General features: G+C 41.1%; 2 protein-coding genes across 2 annotated transcripts; one reads left to right on the forward strand and one right to left on the reverse strand.

Moving 5' to 3' along the window:
• Positions 1-851: 851 nt before the first annotated feature.
• Positions 852-4,778, reverse strand: LOC109977575 (pentraxin-4). The gene is made up of 4 exons (XM_065964779.1): positions 4,582-4,778; positions 4,076-4,257; positions 2,812-3,638; positions 852-1,915 (listed from the first exon to the last, which is right to left on the reverse strand). The coding sequence occupies exons 1-4, from the start codon at positions 4,705-4,707 to the stop codon at positions 1,215-1,217; spliced, it is 1,836 nt and encodes a 611-aa protein (XP_065820851.1). The 5' UTR covers positions 4,708-4,778; the 3' UTR covers positions 852-1,214.
• A 1,228-nt stretch (positions 4,779-6,006) lies between these two features.
• Positions 6,007-11,327, forward strand: slc2a6 (solute carrier family 2 member 6). Its single transcript, XM_020646978.3, has 8 exons — positions 6,007-6,324; positions 6,776-7,047; positions 7,239-7,335; positions 7,475-7,574; positions 7,769-7,962; positions 8,613-8,788; positions 9,046-9,323; positions 10,539-11,327. The coding sequence occupies exons 1-8, from the start codon at positions 6,277-6,279 to the stop codon at positions 10,865-10,867; spliced, it is 1,494 nt and encodes a 497-aa protein (XP_020502634.1). The 5' UTR covers positions 6,007-6,276; the 3' UTR covers positions 10,868-11,327.
• Positions 11,328-18,027: the final 6,700 nt, after the last annotated feature.

Genomic DNA, 18,027 nt, shown 5'->3' on the forward strand with positions numbered 1-18,027 from the left:
CACGGCATATGCCACTCATATGTGGCATATACTGCGGCACATGAGTGGGCCAGACCGGCATATGCCACTCATATGCGACATATGCTGCGGCACGTGCATGGACCAGACTGGCATATGCCACTCATGTGCGGTGGCACATGCCACTCATATTCAACATATGCTGCGGCACGTGCATGGACCAGACCGGCATATGCCACTCATATATGGCATATGCTGCGGCACGTGCATAGACCAGACCGGCACATGCCACTCATATGCGGCATATGCCGCGGAACATGAGTGGACCAGAACGGCATATGCCACTTATATACGGCATATGCTGCGGCAGGTGCATAGACCAGACTGGCATATGCCACTCATGTGCCGTGGCACATGCCACTCATATACCATGGCACCGGCCACTCATATACGGCATATGCCACGGCACGAGTGGACCAGAACGGCATATGCCACTCATATGCGGCATATGCCATGGCACATGAGTGGATCAGAACGGCATATGCCACTCGTGCGATATATGCCACGGCACATGCGTGGACCAGACTGGCATATGCCATTCATATGCCTCGGCACATGCCACTCATATGCGGCATGCAGATGACACGGCATGTGTCAATCTGACATAGCACATGTGTGCCATCAGTGCCACTCATTTATGAGTGTACCAGACACAGAGGCAAAATATGTTACTACACTGCTGTGTCTCTGCACTCTGTGCATCTAGCAGCTCAGTCATCCTTTTTAAAAACTGAAAATCATACTTGATGATAATTGCACGATATTGCACGATATTGCACGCGTGTTTTTGTATAAAACTCTAGGTCTTAATGATTATGATGACAGAGAGATGCTTCTTTTAAGAGTTGCAACACGCTTTATTGTTGGGAATGGGATCATGTGGTTTTTATTTTTTTGTACAGAGCACTCTGCCTAAGACAATACATGTACTGTTAGAGTTGCAACATTCTAATTTAATAATTCTGTTTTGTGTTGTCCAGACTTTCCAAAAAATAACCTGGATATGCCAAAAAGAGATTTGAGATGGCATTATGAACATGAGAACAGACTGTACATACAGGATATAAAAAAAAAAAAGAATAACAACAATATATTCTTATCCTGTCAATACAGGCACAGAAGAGACATTAAGTATTCCCTGCAGTTATTGTGTTTTGGAAGAAAAACCTAGATTTAATTCTTCCTCTGTATCTTATTCACACACAATGCTCTAAACATTCACATGACACTTGCTGCACTTCTCCATGAAGCTCCTTTATGTCCTCCATGCCAAGGACCACCCCTCTGGGCACACCTCTGCCTTCTGCCACACCCTCCACCTCTGCAGGACTCAACACACGTTTCCACACCCTAAACCCAGCCATCTGCCCAGCAAAACCCTCAGCAGCATCAAACCCACCAGCAACAATGTCCTGCTCCTGCCCCAGCACCAATGATCCACCTCCAGGAACCTCCCAGCCCTTCCTAAAGTTGGAGCCTGAGGAGATGAGGTGTTGGTCACTGTAATGCCAGAAACGACCCTGGATGGAGGACCAGAGGATGCAGAGGTGGTGCCAACGAGCATCCAGCAGCGACCACACAGGGAGACGGCGATAAACAGGGTCTCCAATGACAAAGTCCAGGGAAGAAGAAGAAGAGGAGGGGGAGGAAGAAGGTGAGGATGGAAGAAGAGAAGAAGAGAAAGATGCAGATGAGGAAGAAGCGCCGTGTCCATACAAGACTAGCTGGTTGTCGTTATCATCTGTGGCATAAGAGAGCAGCGTGCCGATATGCTGGGCCTCCACACGGAGCCACAAACAGACAGAGAGTTCATGGAGGTCTGGGAGTGTCAAGGAAAAGGTGACGTAGTTCTCTGCTGAGGCCATGGGAAAGAACAGCATGGAGTCCACGTTACAGACTGCAGACAGAATGAAGAGAGGATCTGTTCAGTCAATTAAAACCCTCATGCTTAAAAAAAACACTGTATCATATTAATTTTGGAAATATTAGAATTAATTTTAAACACCTTAAACTTGCTTACAGAATAGTTCTAACCCGTAAAGCCCCTCTAGCATATATAAGTATGTTACAATTTTTTAAAATTATACAATAAATCACACAGCAGGCCAGATATTCGCATAAAAAAATTAATTTAAAAAAAAGGTATCAACAATGTGTTTCACAGAGGTTATGTTACTGTATGGGTTAAATTAACAGAAGTGACACTTGGCACACAGAGCCAACAGCACCTGTCACCTGTAATTATGCATAACTCTAGACTTTTATATAATCTAAATGGGGGATTTTTAATCTATATTTATACAATTCTAGTTAGGTAATCATGACAAAGGAGATTAGCAACCTCTCTTATGGGGATTGACCATATACTGTATATTAAGATGGACAGACTAACAGCTGAGTAAACAGATGGGACATGGGGAAAACTAGAAAGTTTAAATACACGTCAAATAATGTTTGCTCAAACTGGGATTCTCTAGTAGTTTTGTGACAGCTCTGTTGTCAAATGCAGCTATTGCAGTGTTCTCAACCAACTGGTTTCAAGAGGAAAAGAGGAACAGCAAGAGAAAACATAACGAAAAGTAACACCAAGGCGTTGAACTTCTGATAAATGTGGCTGCTCTAAACCAATAAAGGAATAAGTCCTCGTGTGGAAAGTATCGACCTGAGGGATGTTTTGTTGGGGAAATGTCTGATCATGCTGCTTAACTGCTTGTAATTGCTACATACAAACACAGTGACAAAGAAAAGTATTGAACTATCAAGCAGTTGCACAGAGGTACAAGCATTACTTACTGGTTGCATCCTTTTTTGGAACTGGTTGTGCAGGGATCTTTTGCCTGACAGGAAGCTGACGCAGGCTGTGGATCACTGAAGACTCTACTTTTGTGTCATTTTCTTGCTCCCCTCCTCCATACCTCTCATTGGCAGGTTTAGAACGAGTTTCAGTCTGGGACAAAGGATGGGACCTAGAGTGATGTCTGTGGGGTTTAAAATGAGACTGGGATCTTTGCTGTTTTCTTGGCTTGGTCTTGGCTCGGACTTGGATCTGCGATTGGGGGTTGTAAGGTACTTGCAGATATGATTCTGGCTGAGGTCTTGACTTCTGGGCCTTTGGATATTTAGGCTGATTTGGTGTTCCCTGGTGCTGATCGGGCTGTTGAGGCTCTCTGTTCTCAGCTGTGGCCTTGGAATGATTTTCAGTCCGCGGGTTGGTGACACTTTCGGGTCTTGATTGGGTTTGTCCATCCAGAATCCTTTCAGGTCCCCCTCCTCTATAAATCAGGCTCCTGCTGCGTGGCTCGTAGTACTTCTGAAATTCTCCGGTTTTAATCTGCAGGACCTCCCCAAGCCGACCCTCCAGCCGAGTCACACGTAGCACCTGGTTTTTGAGAGATTCCTGCAATCCTCTCAGCCCAATGAGGAGCTCGTCCCGTTGAGCCTGGAGGGCAGCCAGCCTTTCTTCTTGGCTCTGGAGCTCCAACGTGAGGTTGGAGAAATCCTGACCAGGATCAACCTTCTGTTTGTGGGCAAAGCGACGGCTCTCTCTCAGGTTCCGATCCATCAAAGCAACACGACCCTCCAGTCGCTTACTCTTCCTCTCTAGCTTCCTACTCCACTCTCTGGGATGATAATACACATGGGAACACATAAGCTTTTTTCACACATACAATAAAAGGACTTTATCACTTAAGTCAAGTCTAAGGCAATCTAAAACTGTTTAAATACAGTTGTTGGGTGATTATAAGCTGTTGCAATGATGACTTGTTTGGCAGACAAACTTAAAGACACAGATTCCTCAAGATGGAAATTACTCACTGACTGCACTCTTCAGTTATTTTACAAAAACAGCTGGGGAGCACCGGTAACCTAGTGGTTATTGCGTGTGCCCCATGTGCACAGGCTGTGGTCCTTTCCAGCATGTCATTCCTCACTCTGTCTTTCCCCAATTTCAAAGTCTATCTTCAGTCCTATCTATAAATGAAGGCATAAAAAGTCCCAAAAATAAACCTTGAAAAACAACAAGTTGAAAACCTCCTCACAGATGCATGTCTCTAACCTGAGACCCCCTATCTCCTTCCTTGAGCTCTGCTTGAGGTCCTTGAGGTCCTGTGATGTCTGCAGCAAGCGGTCATTCAGGGCCTGAACACGACTCTCCAGCCCCCATGAAGAGTTCCTTCTGTCCTGGTTTAGGGCCAACATGTCCAAACGGGCCTGGGTCAGCAATTGGAACTGCTGGAACTAACAAACACACAAAAATGTTTTCACAAGACTTTCTGCAGATGTTTGGTACCTGATTTCTGATTTAAAATATATATTTTAATGCTAGGTTATGGGTAACTTTATTCAAAGTATTTTTGGTAAAATAAAACCATATTTAAATTCACTGTACATCCCAACAATAAATGAAATGCTCTGATACAATCTGACTGTCCCAGGCCTTTGTTTTTAGCAGTTGTTTAGACATTTTCTGCAGATAATCCATCACACTAGTTGTTTCAACTGCTGCTTCGACAACTTTGCATTGCTGAAAAAGAAATATCAAAAAACACAGAGCAAGCTTACCTGCTCAGTGAGTCGACGTAGCTTCTGGGACACATTATCAACCCCGTGCACCAAAATGGGCTGAATATGTAGCAGAAGTATGTGGACCATGACCAGGTGCCAGAGGCCGAGCCGGAGGTCGCCCATGGTTAACTGAATCTGGGATGGATGCAGCTGTGAACCTGGGGCTCTGTCTCTTCCACACAATTTACAGATATGTGCAAACACAAGGCTCCAAAACACACCCACAAGCTTGGACAAGAACACATTTTCCATTTTCCACAACATCACTGGGGACCAAAGAGGAAATGCAGATGGATATAACAGGTAGTCAACTTCTTTCTGCCTTTCTCTCATGCTCCTGCACACATAAACACGAAGAAAAGATCAGCTAAGGGCCAAAAACACTCAGCCATCTAATGCTGAACGTTTGTTAAGCAAATGGAAGCATATCGCTGCACCAGTTTCAATGAACTGCACTCATTGCTCCATTTTCACTCCAATACTACAATCCCAATTTTGAAACGTTTAGATATATCTTTGATTGAGTGTTCAGTAGTGTGCTCACATTTACCACTAACCAGCTGCATATCAGCAGCATGACAGTTAGTGTATTGGTACAACAAAGCACTTACTGATGTTTGATTCTTCGTGATTTTATTCAACAACCTCTTGAGTATTGGCTTTGGGCCTTTATCTGATGGACAGCTTTAGAGAGACAGAAAATGCAACGAGAAAGTGGGGGATGAATTTCAACAAATAAAACCAGGATCAGAAGTCAAACCTGCGACTAGTGCGATGACGACTGTAGCCTTTATACTTTAGAAGTCTGCTCTAAACCAACCGAGCTAAAACAGCACCCTGTGACTGGGCACTTTGATTAATTGATTAAACTGAATGATACGTTGTTGAGTCAGTCTAATAAGCGTGTAATCCTTGATACGTGTGTGTATTGTGATGGCTCAGAACAGTTAAACTCATGATATGTGAGCGGGTGGAGAATCAGCCTGTACTTTCCCTCTTCCTCCTGACTCATATCAGGGAGTTCTGTTCTCTTTTGCTTTATTTAGAACCAGATCAATCCAGGAAATGTGACATGACCGCGTTGCAACACTGTGAGACACTGAGTGGGTTAAAAATCAAAAAGATGTTTTAACTGCTTTAATACATTATTACGCCTATCTATTATTATTTTCAATAATGTGAATTTAGCTGCACTTTTTTAAAAGATTTATTTTTGGGCATTTTGTGCCTTTTATTAGAGAGACAGGACAGTGGATAGAGTCGGAAATCAGGGAGGGAGAGAGAGAGAGAGAGAGAGAGAGAGTAGGGAATGGGAATGACCGCATTTAGTTGCATTTTTGAAAGGTGGTGGCAAAAAAAAAGTTTTAGTCTCAGTTTCGTTTTGACCTCTGTTAGTTCCAGTCTGTCAGCATGGAAACACCACTCTGCACAGAGGAAGTTCAGGCTAAACACCTCAACAAGCTGTTTTCAATTCACAATCACATTTTGTCCAACTCAACGTTGTGTTTCCATTTGTCATTCTGGCCTGAGGAAGAAGCAACATTATAAGGAGATTTATGAAGAAAGGCTGACTTTGATAGCGTTATTAGTAATTAGTTATTAGTGTTATTCTTTTTATAGTAAAATCTTTTCATTAGGACAACAAAGATTTAAAAAGCCTCCTGCGTGCTGTGCTGTCCTGCTGCTGCTGACATGGATGAAGAAACCCCACTGCTGACCAGCACACCATCTAAACCCAAGGTTGGAAAATGTTTACTGATTTTGACTGATCTTAATATCTCAACAGTTGTCCAAAGCCGCTAAGAATAATAGCTGGGTTACAGTTGATTATTTGATGACATTTCCCACTGGTCTGTAGTTTTATCTAAATCATGATTTTAGAAAAGTGTAAGACTAATTGAAAAAATTAAGGTAGACTTTTATAAACCTTGAAATCTTTCGGGCTTTGTTATATTTGCGACTTCTAAGAAAGTTAGGGACTTTTTGCAATCTTCCCTTTGAGAGGTGAGAAAAACTCACGGTTGATATCAAAGAATAGAAAAGAAGGGGTGTGTTCAGACCAGGCTTGCCAAATTGGTGCACTGGCTTATGTAAGAGTGGCATGAATTATCTATAGAACCTATTGTCCCAATCTTAAGCACCTACACACATGACCTCTGAGTTTGAACTTGTGCACATCTTTCCACGGCAGATCAACAACTCCAAACTGTTCCTGGCCGTCTTCGCAGCCGTCTTGGGGAACTTCACTTTCGGTTACTCTTTGGTCTTCTCGTCCCCGGTCCTGCCGAAGCTGAAGAGCCCTGATGCGGACCCTCGGCTCAGGATGGACACGGTGCAGGCCGCCTGGTTCGGCTCCATCTACTCACTTGGTGCAGCCGCAGGGGGGTTGGGGGCCATGCTGCTCAACGACTTGATTGGACGGAAGCTGAGCATCATGATGTCAGCGATACCGTCCACTATTGGGTTTGTAAACCTTTTGTTATATACTTGGGGAATGTACCAAGATACATGACTCAAGTTTTTCCCCAAATCACTTCATTTTCCATTAAAACATCGTTGTAACACTCAACGGTCTGTTTCTCGATAAACGCTGTTACATCCACATATCGGCCATGATGACTGAGTGCTGAATGTGCATCTGTACATGCGTTTAGATACATGCTGATGGGAGGGGCTGTGGACTTGTGGATGCTCCATCTGGGGCGTTTCCTCACAGGCGTTGCTGGGGGAATGACGGCGGCATCCATTCCTGTAGGTCACCATGGTTACAGAAACTTATTTATAATATAAGCAAGCTTCCTCTTTTTTTTTGGTCCATATTAACCCCTTTTCATCACCATTGTTGGATGTTTGAAGATGTTTTACCTGCATTGGTTTTCATGTTTTGCAGGTTTACATCTCAGAAATCTCCCACAAAACTGTGAGAGGAGCTCTGGGCTCCTGCCCTCAGATTACTGCTGTGATTGGAGCTTTGGTGCTCTATTCCCTGAGTAAGAACAAATAAATGCTGCTTAATACAAATTACTTTACCGTTCAAAGACATTTAGCCTAAACTCCTATCCAGAGCAAATAACCATTTCTGAAAATATGCACCATTCATAGAAGCCTTATTGGACCAGATAACAAAGTAACTGCATTACGGCCCTACTATCTCCTATTATCTATTTATCACCATGATGTACAGGTCTGAAGGTACCGTGGCACTGGATGGCTGTGGCAGGGGAGCTGCCGGTTCTGTTGATGGTTGTGCTGTTGGTGTTCATGCCCTATTCCCCCCGGAGGCTCCTCTCTCTAGGCAGGAATGAGCAGGCTGAGAGGGCCCTCCGCTGGCTGAGGGGAGAACACTATAACACAAACGCTGAGTTCAGAGACATACAGGTAAGAAAACACATTCATCGAGCTCAGGGCCATATAGCTAACACACAACCACAAACACACATCAGGCTCAGTGCTGTACGGTTAGAGGAACATGCATTTCATTGTGGTTTTATGACGTAAAGGGTCAATTAAGTGAGCCAGAGGGGTTAAATAGGTCAGATTCACTTCTGTGCTCTCCTATCACTTTCTTTTCCACTATTCGTTTACTATTTGTTCATTTTCTCTGAATTATTGAATTACCGATTTTACTCCTCTTTTTCTGTATGCTCAGTTCTCTTATCGAAACCTATCAAGGTGCCTCAATAATCCAAGTGTGCATCACTAGAACTAACATGTAACTAGATACAATTATTTTTCATTGAGCCTTTATACTTTGCATGTGTTAAAAGTCTGATCTGGTTGTTCACACATGCACCTCACATCCAGAGGCTATACCTATGTCTATGTCTGCCATGTGTTTATACAATCTGAGACTAATAACTAACACACTGATATGTGTTTAAGGATACAAGATGAGGTTTGAAGGTTGAAGATCACACCAATAAATTACTTTAGTAGTACTTATGTTTGGGACAATGATGTACTTTTTCCAAATCAAAGAGATTAAGCACACGTCTTCTTTTTTTTATCATGTGCATCTCTCCCTGCAGCAGAGCATCTCATCACAGGGGAGAGTCACATGGTCCGATCTGGCCACACCCCTCTATTACAGACCAATCATGATCTCAGTGGTGATGCGTTTCCTGCAGCAGATGACAGGCATCACTCCCATTCTGGTCTACCTGGAGTCCATCTTTTCCCATAGCAAAGCCGCCCTGGAGCCAAAGTTAGACCCCTGTTCCATTCATCTTTAAGTTTCATGTTTTCTTTTTTTTAAATGTTGCTGTTTATAGTTTAATTAATGATCAAGCTATGTGCATATTACAAATCGTCTATTATTATTATTATTATTTGTCAATGATTGCAATCAAGAAACAGAAATATTTGATCCTAATTACAAAAATAAAAAGATTATAAATAAGTATTTATCTTCAGTTCCAGGATTATCCACTTTCACAGTAATCCCTGTTCTTTGTCTGTCAGGTATGATGCTGCCATCGTGGGTGCAGTCCGCCTCTTGTCTGTTGTCGTGGCAGCCAGTTTGATGGAAAAGGCCGGCCGAAAAGCCCTGCTGTACACATCCAGCATGCTGATGTTCCTGTCCACCCTGACCCTGACCATGATCTACCACAACCCAGGTTGCCCTCCAGACCCCACCCCTCCTAACATCACTGCTATTTCTGACTTCAGCTCCCATAATGTTGTTGGAGATCCCGTAGCAGGCCTCCTGCCTCTCATCTGCACAATGGTGTTTATATTTGGTGAGTGTTGGGAGAAATTCAGTCCGTTTTATGTCCATGCTTTACCTTATCACACATAAGGTTTTTGGCCTGTAGCAATGTGTGACGTTCAGTCAAACACGTTGACCCAGACTAAAATATCTCAACACTGAATTCATGACATTGCCAATAAGCTATCCACCTAGTCTCTGTTTTGTGCCAATTATACAACAGCTTGTTCTGACAAAGTAATATGATTGGACAAGAGGTATCCCATGAGCGCAGACATGAAGTATTACAGCACTGGGATTTTACTCTTTGTGTATAACTCAGCCTCAGGTGTTCTGAATACCATTCATCAAACATTACAGCAACATATTTGTTTGTTTATTAAAGTTATTGAATAAGGACAGTGCACATAAATCATAAAACATCAGCAATCGCGTCAATGTAATTATGGCAGAATTAGCGCAATAGCTCGTTTTCATCCATAACCATCCATAAGGCATGTTCATTCACATTGCTGTTTGTCAAGTTTAAGAAGTTGGTACTCTTTTAATCCCACAGGTAGCCAAAGCCACTGTCACTGGTTGCATCATAACGTTATCTATTGTTTTCTTTTGCTGTTTTCGTCACTTTTAGATCTGTTGTATAAAAGCAGCACTGATAGCTGTGCTGTTGTACGTAATATCAGCACAGATCTGACTTGTGACTTAGACAGAATCATAGCCACGCTGGTACCCAGTGGAACAGCACACCTTCTTGGGGCGTTAATTGCTTAATTGGTAAATAAATAATTAAATGCGAGGTTTGCCTCCGGAACCTTTTCAGGTAGACAAAAAAAGCCTTGCTCAGAGTCTAAATCAAAGGCCATTAAAAAGCAAACTGTCTATTTGATAACCTGTCAGGCCTGTAAATATGTATTTAACAAATCACGTTCTGTTTGCTGTGAATTATCTTTTGTTTTGTCTCCACAAGTCAAGACCTGTTATGACCTCGGGTCATTTTGTCAAACTGAGCTCTCAAAGCTCTATTGACTGTCATCAGTTACTCGTCAGTCTGCTAATAATTGTCCCTATAAAACGTTGATTGGGTCGGTTGTTTATTAGATGATTACACGCCTTATTTAATTAGGAAGACTCCCAAATCACAGGTTGTTGTGACCTTGCCCAAACAAAGAGCTATCCAGGACTTTTGTTGCCTTTGACGTACTGTCACATCAGCTGCTTTGTCATCACATTGTTGGTTGTCTCCTAGGATACGCCATGGGATGGGGCCCAATCACATGGTTGCTGATGTCAGAGGTGTTGCCGCTCGCAACCAGGGGCGTGGCATCAGGTCTGTGTGTAACTGTGAGCTGGTTGACGGCCTTTATGATCACCCATGTATTCACACACCTGGAGGACAAGTACGGCCTGTATGTGCCCTACCTGCTTTTCATGGTGGTGTGTGTGCTCTGTCTGCTGTTCAACGCCGTGTGCATACCAGAGACTCGAGGCCGCTCGCTGGAGGAAATCGAGAACTATTTCAGGAAGGGACGATCGTCCACCATCAACAGGAGTAATTCCAATGCACAGTCAAGCTGAAGGCCAAAAATTCCATTGATTTTAAAAAAGCAACTTTTCACATTATGCATCTTTAAAACAGTGATTTTATAATTTTATATCAATAAGAGGGTCTAAGGAAAGACATTGTGTGTCTTCAGAGTGTGCATCTTTTATATTGCTACAGAAGATAGTAAACTGTATGTAGAGCCTGTAATATCAGCAGTTATAATTGTTCCTAAAATGCACCATCTGTATTTAATCAATATGTTCTTTAACTGTATTTCTACCACATGTATTCCCTTCTGATTGCAGGTTGGGTGACGTATGATATCGTTCACTTCAATCATAGTTTTGGTCAATTTAACTACTGATGTGGATGGAATGTATGTAACTGCCATGCAACCATGGATCTGGCAACATCAAGTACTTTGTTGTTTTCTATGTAGTTACTTGGACTGGTCAGAAGAACATTTTATCAATAAATACTTCACTAAAATCAGTTTTGACTTGAAGTTACTTGTTTCCGCCTTGCCAGCCAATCTGTCTGCCACATTGTTTAGAGCAATGGTTCTCAACTGGAGGGTCAAAGCCAAAGGTTGGTGGCAGATGTGTGCCTGGAAAAAAAATTGTATAAAAGTCTATGAAGCAACCCCCCAACCTCACCCCACCCCCGTGTTAGCATAAATAACCATTTATTCAAGGTTATTTTTCTCTTTATGTTGTATTCATGGGTTAAATAGGCTAAATTTGAACATTGCATTGCACAGACATGTGTTTTTGACCCATAGACTGTATATAAAGATGGACAGAGAAACAGCCAACTGGGAGTGAAGCCAAAATATTCAAAGCTTGGAAAAGTTCAAATACTCCTCAAATAAAGTTTTGCCAAACCTAATGTTAGTTCATGTCCAATAATTAATTTTTCTAAATAGTTTTCCTTTAGTCAGTATATGATGCTTGGTTACATGAATAAAACAAGAAACAGAATCATTTGATCTTATCCTGTCTAAAGGAGACCGAGCCTTTGCGATCAGAGCCCCTCGACTTCGGAACAACCTGCCTGAGGAGATAAGGTGGACAGAGTCAGTGGCATCTTTTAAATCACTTCTTAAAACTCACTTTTATAGACTTGCTTTTATGTGATTTCTCCTTTAAAGATTTATCCCTTCCTTTTATTAATTTGACTGCTCTTAACCTTTTTATCTTTCTCTTATTTAAATGTTTTAGCCTTTATATGTATTCCTTCCTGTATTAATTTTACTGCTCTTAGTCTTTTTAAATTCCTCCTCCTTTTATCTTTTAACGCTTCAGCTCTCTGTTGCTTTATTCATTTAACCAATGTCCCGTTTATCCCTTCTTTTTATCTTCATTCTGTGTTTACAGCCTGTGATGTGATGTCGTCCCACTAAATTTTAATTTTGTTCTCTCCTGGTTGATTTTAAACTAATTTTCCTTCACTGTACTGAACTGCCTCTCCATACCTGCCTGTTGACTCCATATCATTCCTGTCATTTGCATTTTTACAATTTTGCCCTCTCTGTTGATCTCTGTTCTGTTGTGTTTTTGCTGTATTTGCTCTGTCTGTCACAGCACTTTGTAAACATTTGTTTTTAAAGGTGCTATACAAATAAAGATATTATTATTATTATCCAACAGAATGTTTTACACTCTTTGAGAACAAAACATCGACTGAATGAATCAATATGTAAATGCAAGTAACAGTATTTTTAACAAATAAGTGAGGATTAGTGATTGACTGGGTCTATAAAAACAGGACAGGAAGTGATGCTGCTTAGCAGGCCAGGTCACATGCCACAGAGAGCACACAGTGTTTTAGGTTCGACTCTGACTCACACAGTGAAGAGCATCAGTGCCACCCAATCCTCACAGTACTCATCATAAATTGCAGCTGTTATGTACTGAATCAGAAACTGCTTATTTTTTATAAATAGTATAAACTTGTCCAATAAACTTAAATCTAAATAAATCATTTCTTGCCTACATAAAAGTGGAGAATATCAAGCATAGAGTAAAAAGAGGCCATACAAGTGAATGATATATAAATACATAGTCAACATTTTCACACCTCTCCGACAACATCAGGTGTTGATGTCATTTAGCAACCACCTGTATGTACTGTACTTATAAGCCTTCTTCAGTGAGCCTATAGGGATTGGCCTATGAGGCAAAGATAATCAGAAGTTTCTAAACAATGTTATGCAAATCTGTGTTGTCTGTTCCATGCTTGATTGACATGACGAGTTTATCAAAGAAGGCATGGCACGACTCCAGTTTCGGTATGTGAGTGTCAGGTTTTGATCTCTTCTAGACACTCCTTACTGATGCAGTGTGTTCATTTGCAACAAACAAGATAATGTAGAAGGTTCAATACAGCACAAGTGCAGTTATAGTTAAATGTGAAGCCCAAGTGACCTTACAAAGAACGTCTACGTCACTTAGCCGCTATTTCTAATTTTTTCTACTATAGGTTGTATTGAAGTTACTTAAAGATAAGGCTTTAAGAAACTAACACACATACTTTGAAATGACTGGTCTGCTAAGGATCTGTGATCAGTGGTTTTAAGATGGGAGTGTATAGTAGTAATTAGCCTTATTAGATAACTAGCAGATAGTCCTACTTTTTTGTGATGAGGAAAACCTGCAGTCATTTTCAGCTGTAACTGAACTAACTTAATGACCTGATGTGATGCTTAAACCACAAACACGTCAAATAATTAAAAGACAATGTGGCTTTAATATAACCTAACATAGCATCAGCCTAGCTTCAATGCTGTGAGTGTTAGGCTTGCTAACTTCTTCCAGGAATCTAGGTTAGAATACATGGACATTTGTAAAAAAAAAAAAAAAAAAAAACTTGTGGAAGTTGTTTTGTCAAGTGGTAACCACTGGGGTTCAAAAATGACGCCATTGCAGAAATGATAAAAAGTGCAATTCTTTGACTGTCCACTTGAGGCTGGCTCCAAAAGTCACATGTATACCATGAATGTAATTATTAATGGACGAAGCCTGAATAATGTCATCCATCTGTAACTGTAGGGGGCTGTCGCCATGCTGTCTCACCCTAACTTTCAGTCAACCTCACGACAGGCTAAGAGCTTTCTTATCTCCCCCTGTTTGAATGTTTCTTGGTTAACACACTCAATGTCAGGTTGAGATAACATTGTGAATTTAGGCTAAGACCAATTAAACACATTACATAATGGCTTTTGCTTCCTTCTGAACTTGGCTTTACCATCAGGAAACTATTAATCGGCTCGCTCCTTGAAGCATTGCTCGATGAAATACCTAAAGGTGATAGTCATTAACAAACACCTTCTGTTAGAACATACATGTTGCTATGGCAGGCAGTTGTCTCTTCAGGTAACAGTGTCTTTACTGTATGTGAGCAAGGCTGGTTCAATTACGCTAACATCAAATATAAAGAGAACTTTTTCTATAAAGAAAACATTAACAATATTTAAAAAATCCTTGGCAGTGTGGTATAATTTGTTAAATCATCTAGATCACAAAGATAAAAATAAATATTTAGATGACGGTTTCATTTTTTGGAATTGATTCACATTAGAAAAAAAGTTTCAGTTTGTGTTTAAACAAAACAGGAGTTAAATAAGCCAGTAACAAGCTGTGTAGAGAAAGGGCCAATAAGATGAAACTCAATCAAACAGAAACAAGTGAGATAGTAAAGAGTTAGGAAGAGATGCAGAAGGCGAAGACGTCAGTCTGATTGAAACACTGCTTATAAACCCGCTGAGTCAGAGGCTATTTTTATATTTCTGATTGTACCCTCCTCCTTCTTTCTCCTCGCTCTCTCCATCACTTCCTCTTTCCTCGTTACCTGTCTGCAGTTTAAAGATTCACTTTTTAAAATCTCAGTGTTTAGAGATTAAACAAGAAGGTTTAGATTTTATTTGATATCAATTATAAATATCTTACTTTCACTTCCCATATTTTCACATTAGTGCCATCCTTCTCCACTAATGGCACCCATGCAAAAATGAAAGAGAGAATATTTTTTTATTATGTAATTTATTAATTACAATTTTGACTTAATAGGGGGCGTCACAATACATTTAAATGTTTTCATCCACCATATCTGGGTGCATGTTATAGTTATAGCACAGGTGGAAATGTTTTTTTTTTCTGTTGGTCCGTTATAGGGTCTCTGCCTCAGTGATTCAGATTTGTGGCAATACTAAGCATTTCTTTATTTTTTTTTAATTCTATCCACAAGTGTTCTTTTACTTTACTTCTATAATACTAAAACAGTAGCCCACTTCTGCATGTCCAATGAAAATGAGAAACAAAAACGTAATGTCAGCTATCCTGTCCTGACACATTTTCGGATAGCTTCAACCCGCGTTTGTCTCGCTGCAGACTGCAGTCGTGCGCATACTCCTTGAATCTTGTTGTGGGTTGCCAGGCCGCAGAGAAAGGGGGTTGAAATATTATGTTCTAAAAGTGTCATAGATAAGGCTTGTATACTGTTGTATATGAACTACAAATCCTCAACATTTTCATTAGTATCTGCATTAAAATTGTGTCAATACTTCTAAAGGGAAAAGGGAACAACCTCTGCGCTGTAATCACTTAAAAATGTTCCAGTCAAAAAAAGACATCACAACAGACACACACCTCAGCCTTTTAAGGAATGTAAAACTCTATAGGGATTGGTCAATTCCCTGGAATGTTGTCTATCAGGCCCTTCAAACACACACTTGCACAGACAGACAGAAACACACAGGCACACACACAGACTCACACTCATGCACATGCACACACCTCCACCTCACCCAGTTGACATGACTAGCAGAGGCAACACCCTTTGATACTGATGTTCCTCTTTTGGGTTGGAGGATATCATAGGGGAAAAGGGTCTTCAGCAACCAACTTTCATCCACATTCAACACTTCAGATTGAGCACCCTCCACCACCCTTCCCTCTGGTTCTATCAATCATGTTGGCCTCACATTAGCCAACCTAAGCAGGGAGTAAATGACACCAGGATGCCACATCTACCTGTCCCCAACCTCCAACACCAGCAACACCTCCCTCATGGTAAGGCATCTGCCAACAGTATGCCAGCACATCTGCAACATATTCAACATATTCCAAGCAACTGCACAGTTTCAAGAAAGCTTAAGTATTTGGCATTGATTTGCCCCTATCTCCAGCAATGCCACTCATGTATTTGAGTTGGGGCATTGTGCCCTGGGATGCCCAGCTTCTGACACAACTTCCTGGGCCCTTTGGTGCTGTGATGCAAGTGCCCGTTGTTGCCTACATCAAGCAATCATAGCAGTTGGCTTTAGCTCACTCACCTGGCAACAGGGTTTCCCATTCCCATACCTGTTCATTTCCAGCAATCATAGCAGATGATTTAGCTGGGGCACTTGACTACCAGGTTCTTTCTTCTCCCTGCTTCACAAGAAAACTCCACATTGCAAGCACCAAGCATACCTAAGTTTAATTGATTCTTAATTGAAGTTTTCCCTCCAAACGGTTGTTGCTCAACTATCAATTTTACGCTTTTCCACTAGTATACAAAATACAGACCATCAATGATAATTGCATAAATCTAATACTCCTTATCTTGCCTTTCATGAATTGCCTTTACAAAAACCAACTGGGAAAATGTTGCTGCTGAAAAGCACACACGACCAATAGTTTAAAGTCTTCTGACCCACAATGACTTCTTATGATAATTTAGTTCATACCCACAAGGTTCATTCTTGTCATTTCACAGTGGTCCAAAATTCCTGAACACTCTGTCAGAAGCCCTCTGCAAAATCCTGTCCAACAACTATTAGATTCCTTTCCTAATTCAAAGACAGGTTACCTAACTAAATCAGTCTTCCAATCTTTAGTCTCCTCATGGCCCCAATTTTTGCCTTTATATCAATGGTAAGTGTAGTTCAATATATTCATGGTACCAATGAAAGAGAAGAGACATACTGGCAAACACAGGATACAAATGTCATCACCCTCCCCAGCTCCCTCGGTACTATTGTACTGAATATTTCCTGCATCATTTTGACATTGGCTCACCCCAAACTAATGTGGAAATTTTATTTGGGGGGCTGGCAAGAAAAAAAATAGGTAAAGACAGAGTGACTGTTTGTGTTCTTCTTATAAATACTCATCAAACCTTCCCCGCCAGCTTTCATTCTGGAACCCTCCACTCCCCCTGGTTTTCTCTCTTTTTTCGGTCCTTTATACCATCTGTAAAGGCCAGTTGGGGTCTAATGTGCCCTGGTGCTAGGGTGATAAACAACAAGCATCAACAAATAAAAGGAGTAAGGCTGAAAGACTAATGGAAACCTGAGCCTTGTGAATCAATCAACAGACCCAGGCTCCATTCATAAAAGCTAGCCACATAGTGACAAATTATATACTAATTGCCTTTTCCACAGGATTCTTACCTTCCTATTTCAAACAGTGGTTCAGCTTCTTCTTAAAACATCCCAGCCTCGGTCTTGACATCTGTTTTAATTTTAAACTTATCTCCAAGCATTTGTTTTTATCTAAAATCCTGGAAAAAGTTGTTTATCAACAAATAGAACCATTCTTCAACTAAATTAAATTATTTGAAACACTACAGTTTGGTTTTAGGGAAAACCCCAGTACTGAAACGGATCCTATAGAGTTCTTATTGATTTTTTTTTTTAGCAGCAAACAACAAGGACTGACCTATTTTAATAGTTTTAGACTTCAGCTCTGCATTCGACACGTTTGATCATAACTTGCTTATTACAATGCTGAAAGACTGGGCTGTGATCCCGGGGCAAGCCCCTTCATTTGTTAAAGTCATATCTGGAAAACAGAATTTTTAATGTAAGTTTGCGTTATACCATTTCCTTGTTGTCCTTCCTTACGTGGTGTCCCCCAGGGATCAGTTTTAGCACCTCTTTTGTTCTCCCTATAAATGCTGCCACTGGGTCCCCTTATAAATAAACATGGCATATCTTTTCACTGTTTTTCCCATTATATACCTCCTTACATCATTACCTTTAAAGACAACCCAAAAAGCATTGGAACCTTCAATAGACCAAGGCTCTTTTTATGCAAGCTCCCAAATATTGACAACACTGAGAGACGGACAGTGAAAGCCAGCACATCACTGGGGTTATCAAGTGTTCACCTACCTGCACCAAATCCCTTCTGTAGACAGATGTATGTGA

This window comes from Labrus bergylta, chromosome 16 (assembly GCF_963930695.1).
Source record: "Labrus bergylta chromosome 16, fLabBer1.1, whole genome shotgun sequence".
NCBI classification, from domain to species: domain Eukaryota; kingdom Metazoa; phylum Chordata; class Actinopteri; order Labriformes; family Labridae; genus Labrus; species Labrus bergylta.

Excerpts from the sequence above, each read along its gene's own strand:
- slc2a6 (XM_020646978.3), top strand. The coding sequence starts at position 6,277 with ATGGATGAAGAAACCCCACTGCTGACCAGCACACCATCTAAACCCAAG. Across the intron at positions 7,048-7,238 it reads GCGATACCGTCCACTATTGG|ATACATGCTGATGGGAGGGG; the intron begins GTTTGTAAACCT and ends ACATGCGTTTAG. Across the intron at positions 7,336-7,474 it reads TGACGGCGGCATCCATTCCT|GTTTACATCTCAGAAATCTC; the intron begins GTAGGTCACCAT and ends CATGTTTTGCAG.
- LOC109977575 (XM_065964779.1), bottom strand. The coding sequence starts at position 4,707 with ATGGGCGACCTCCGGCTCGGCCTCTGGCACCTGGTCATGGTCCACATA. Across the intron at positions 4,258-4,581 it reads TACGTCGACTCACTGAGCAG|TTCCAGCAGTTCCAATTGCT; the intron begins GTAAGCTTGCTC and ends TGTGTTTGTTAG. Across the intron at positions 1,916-2,811 it reads TCCAAAAAAGGATGCAACCA|TCTGTAACGTGGACTCCATG; the intron begins GTAAGTAATGCT and ends TTCTGTCTGCAG.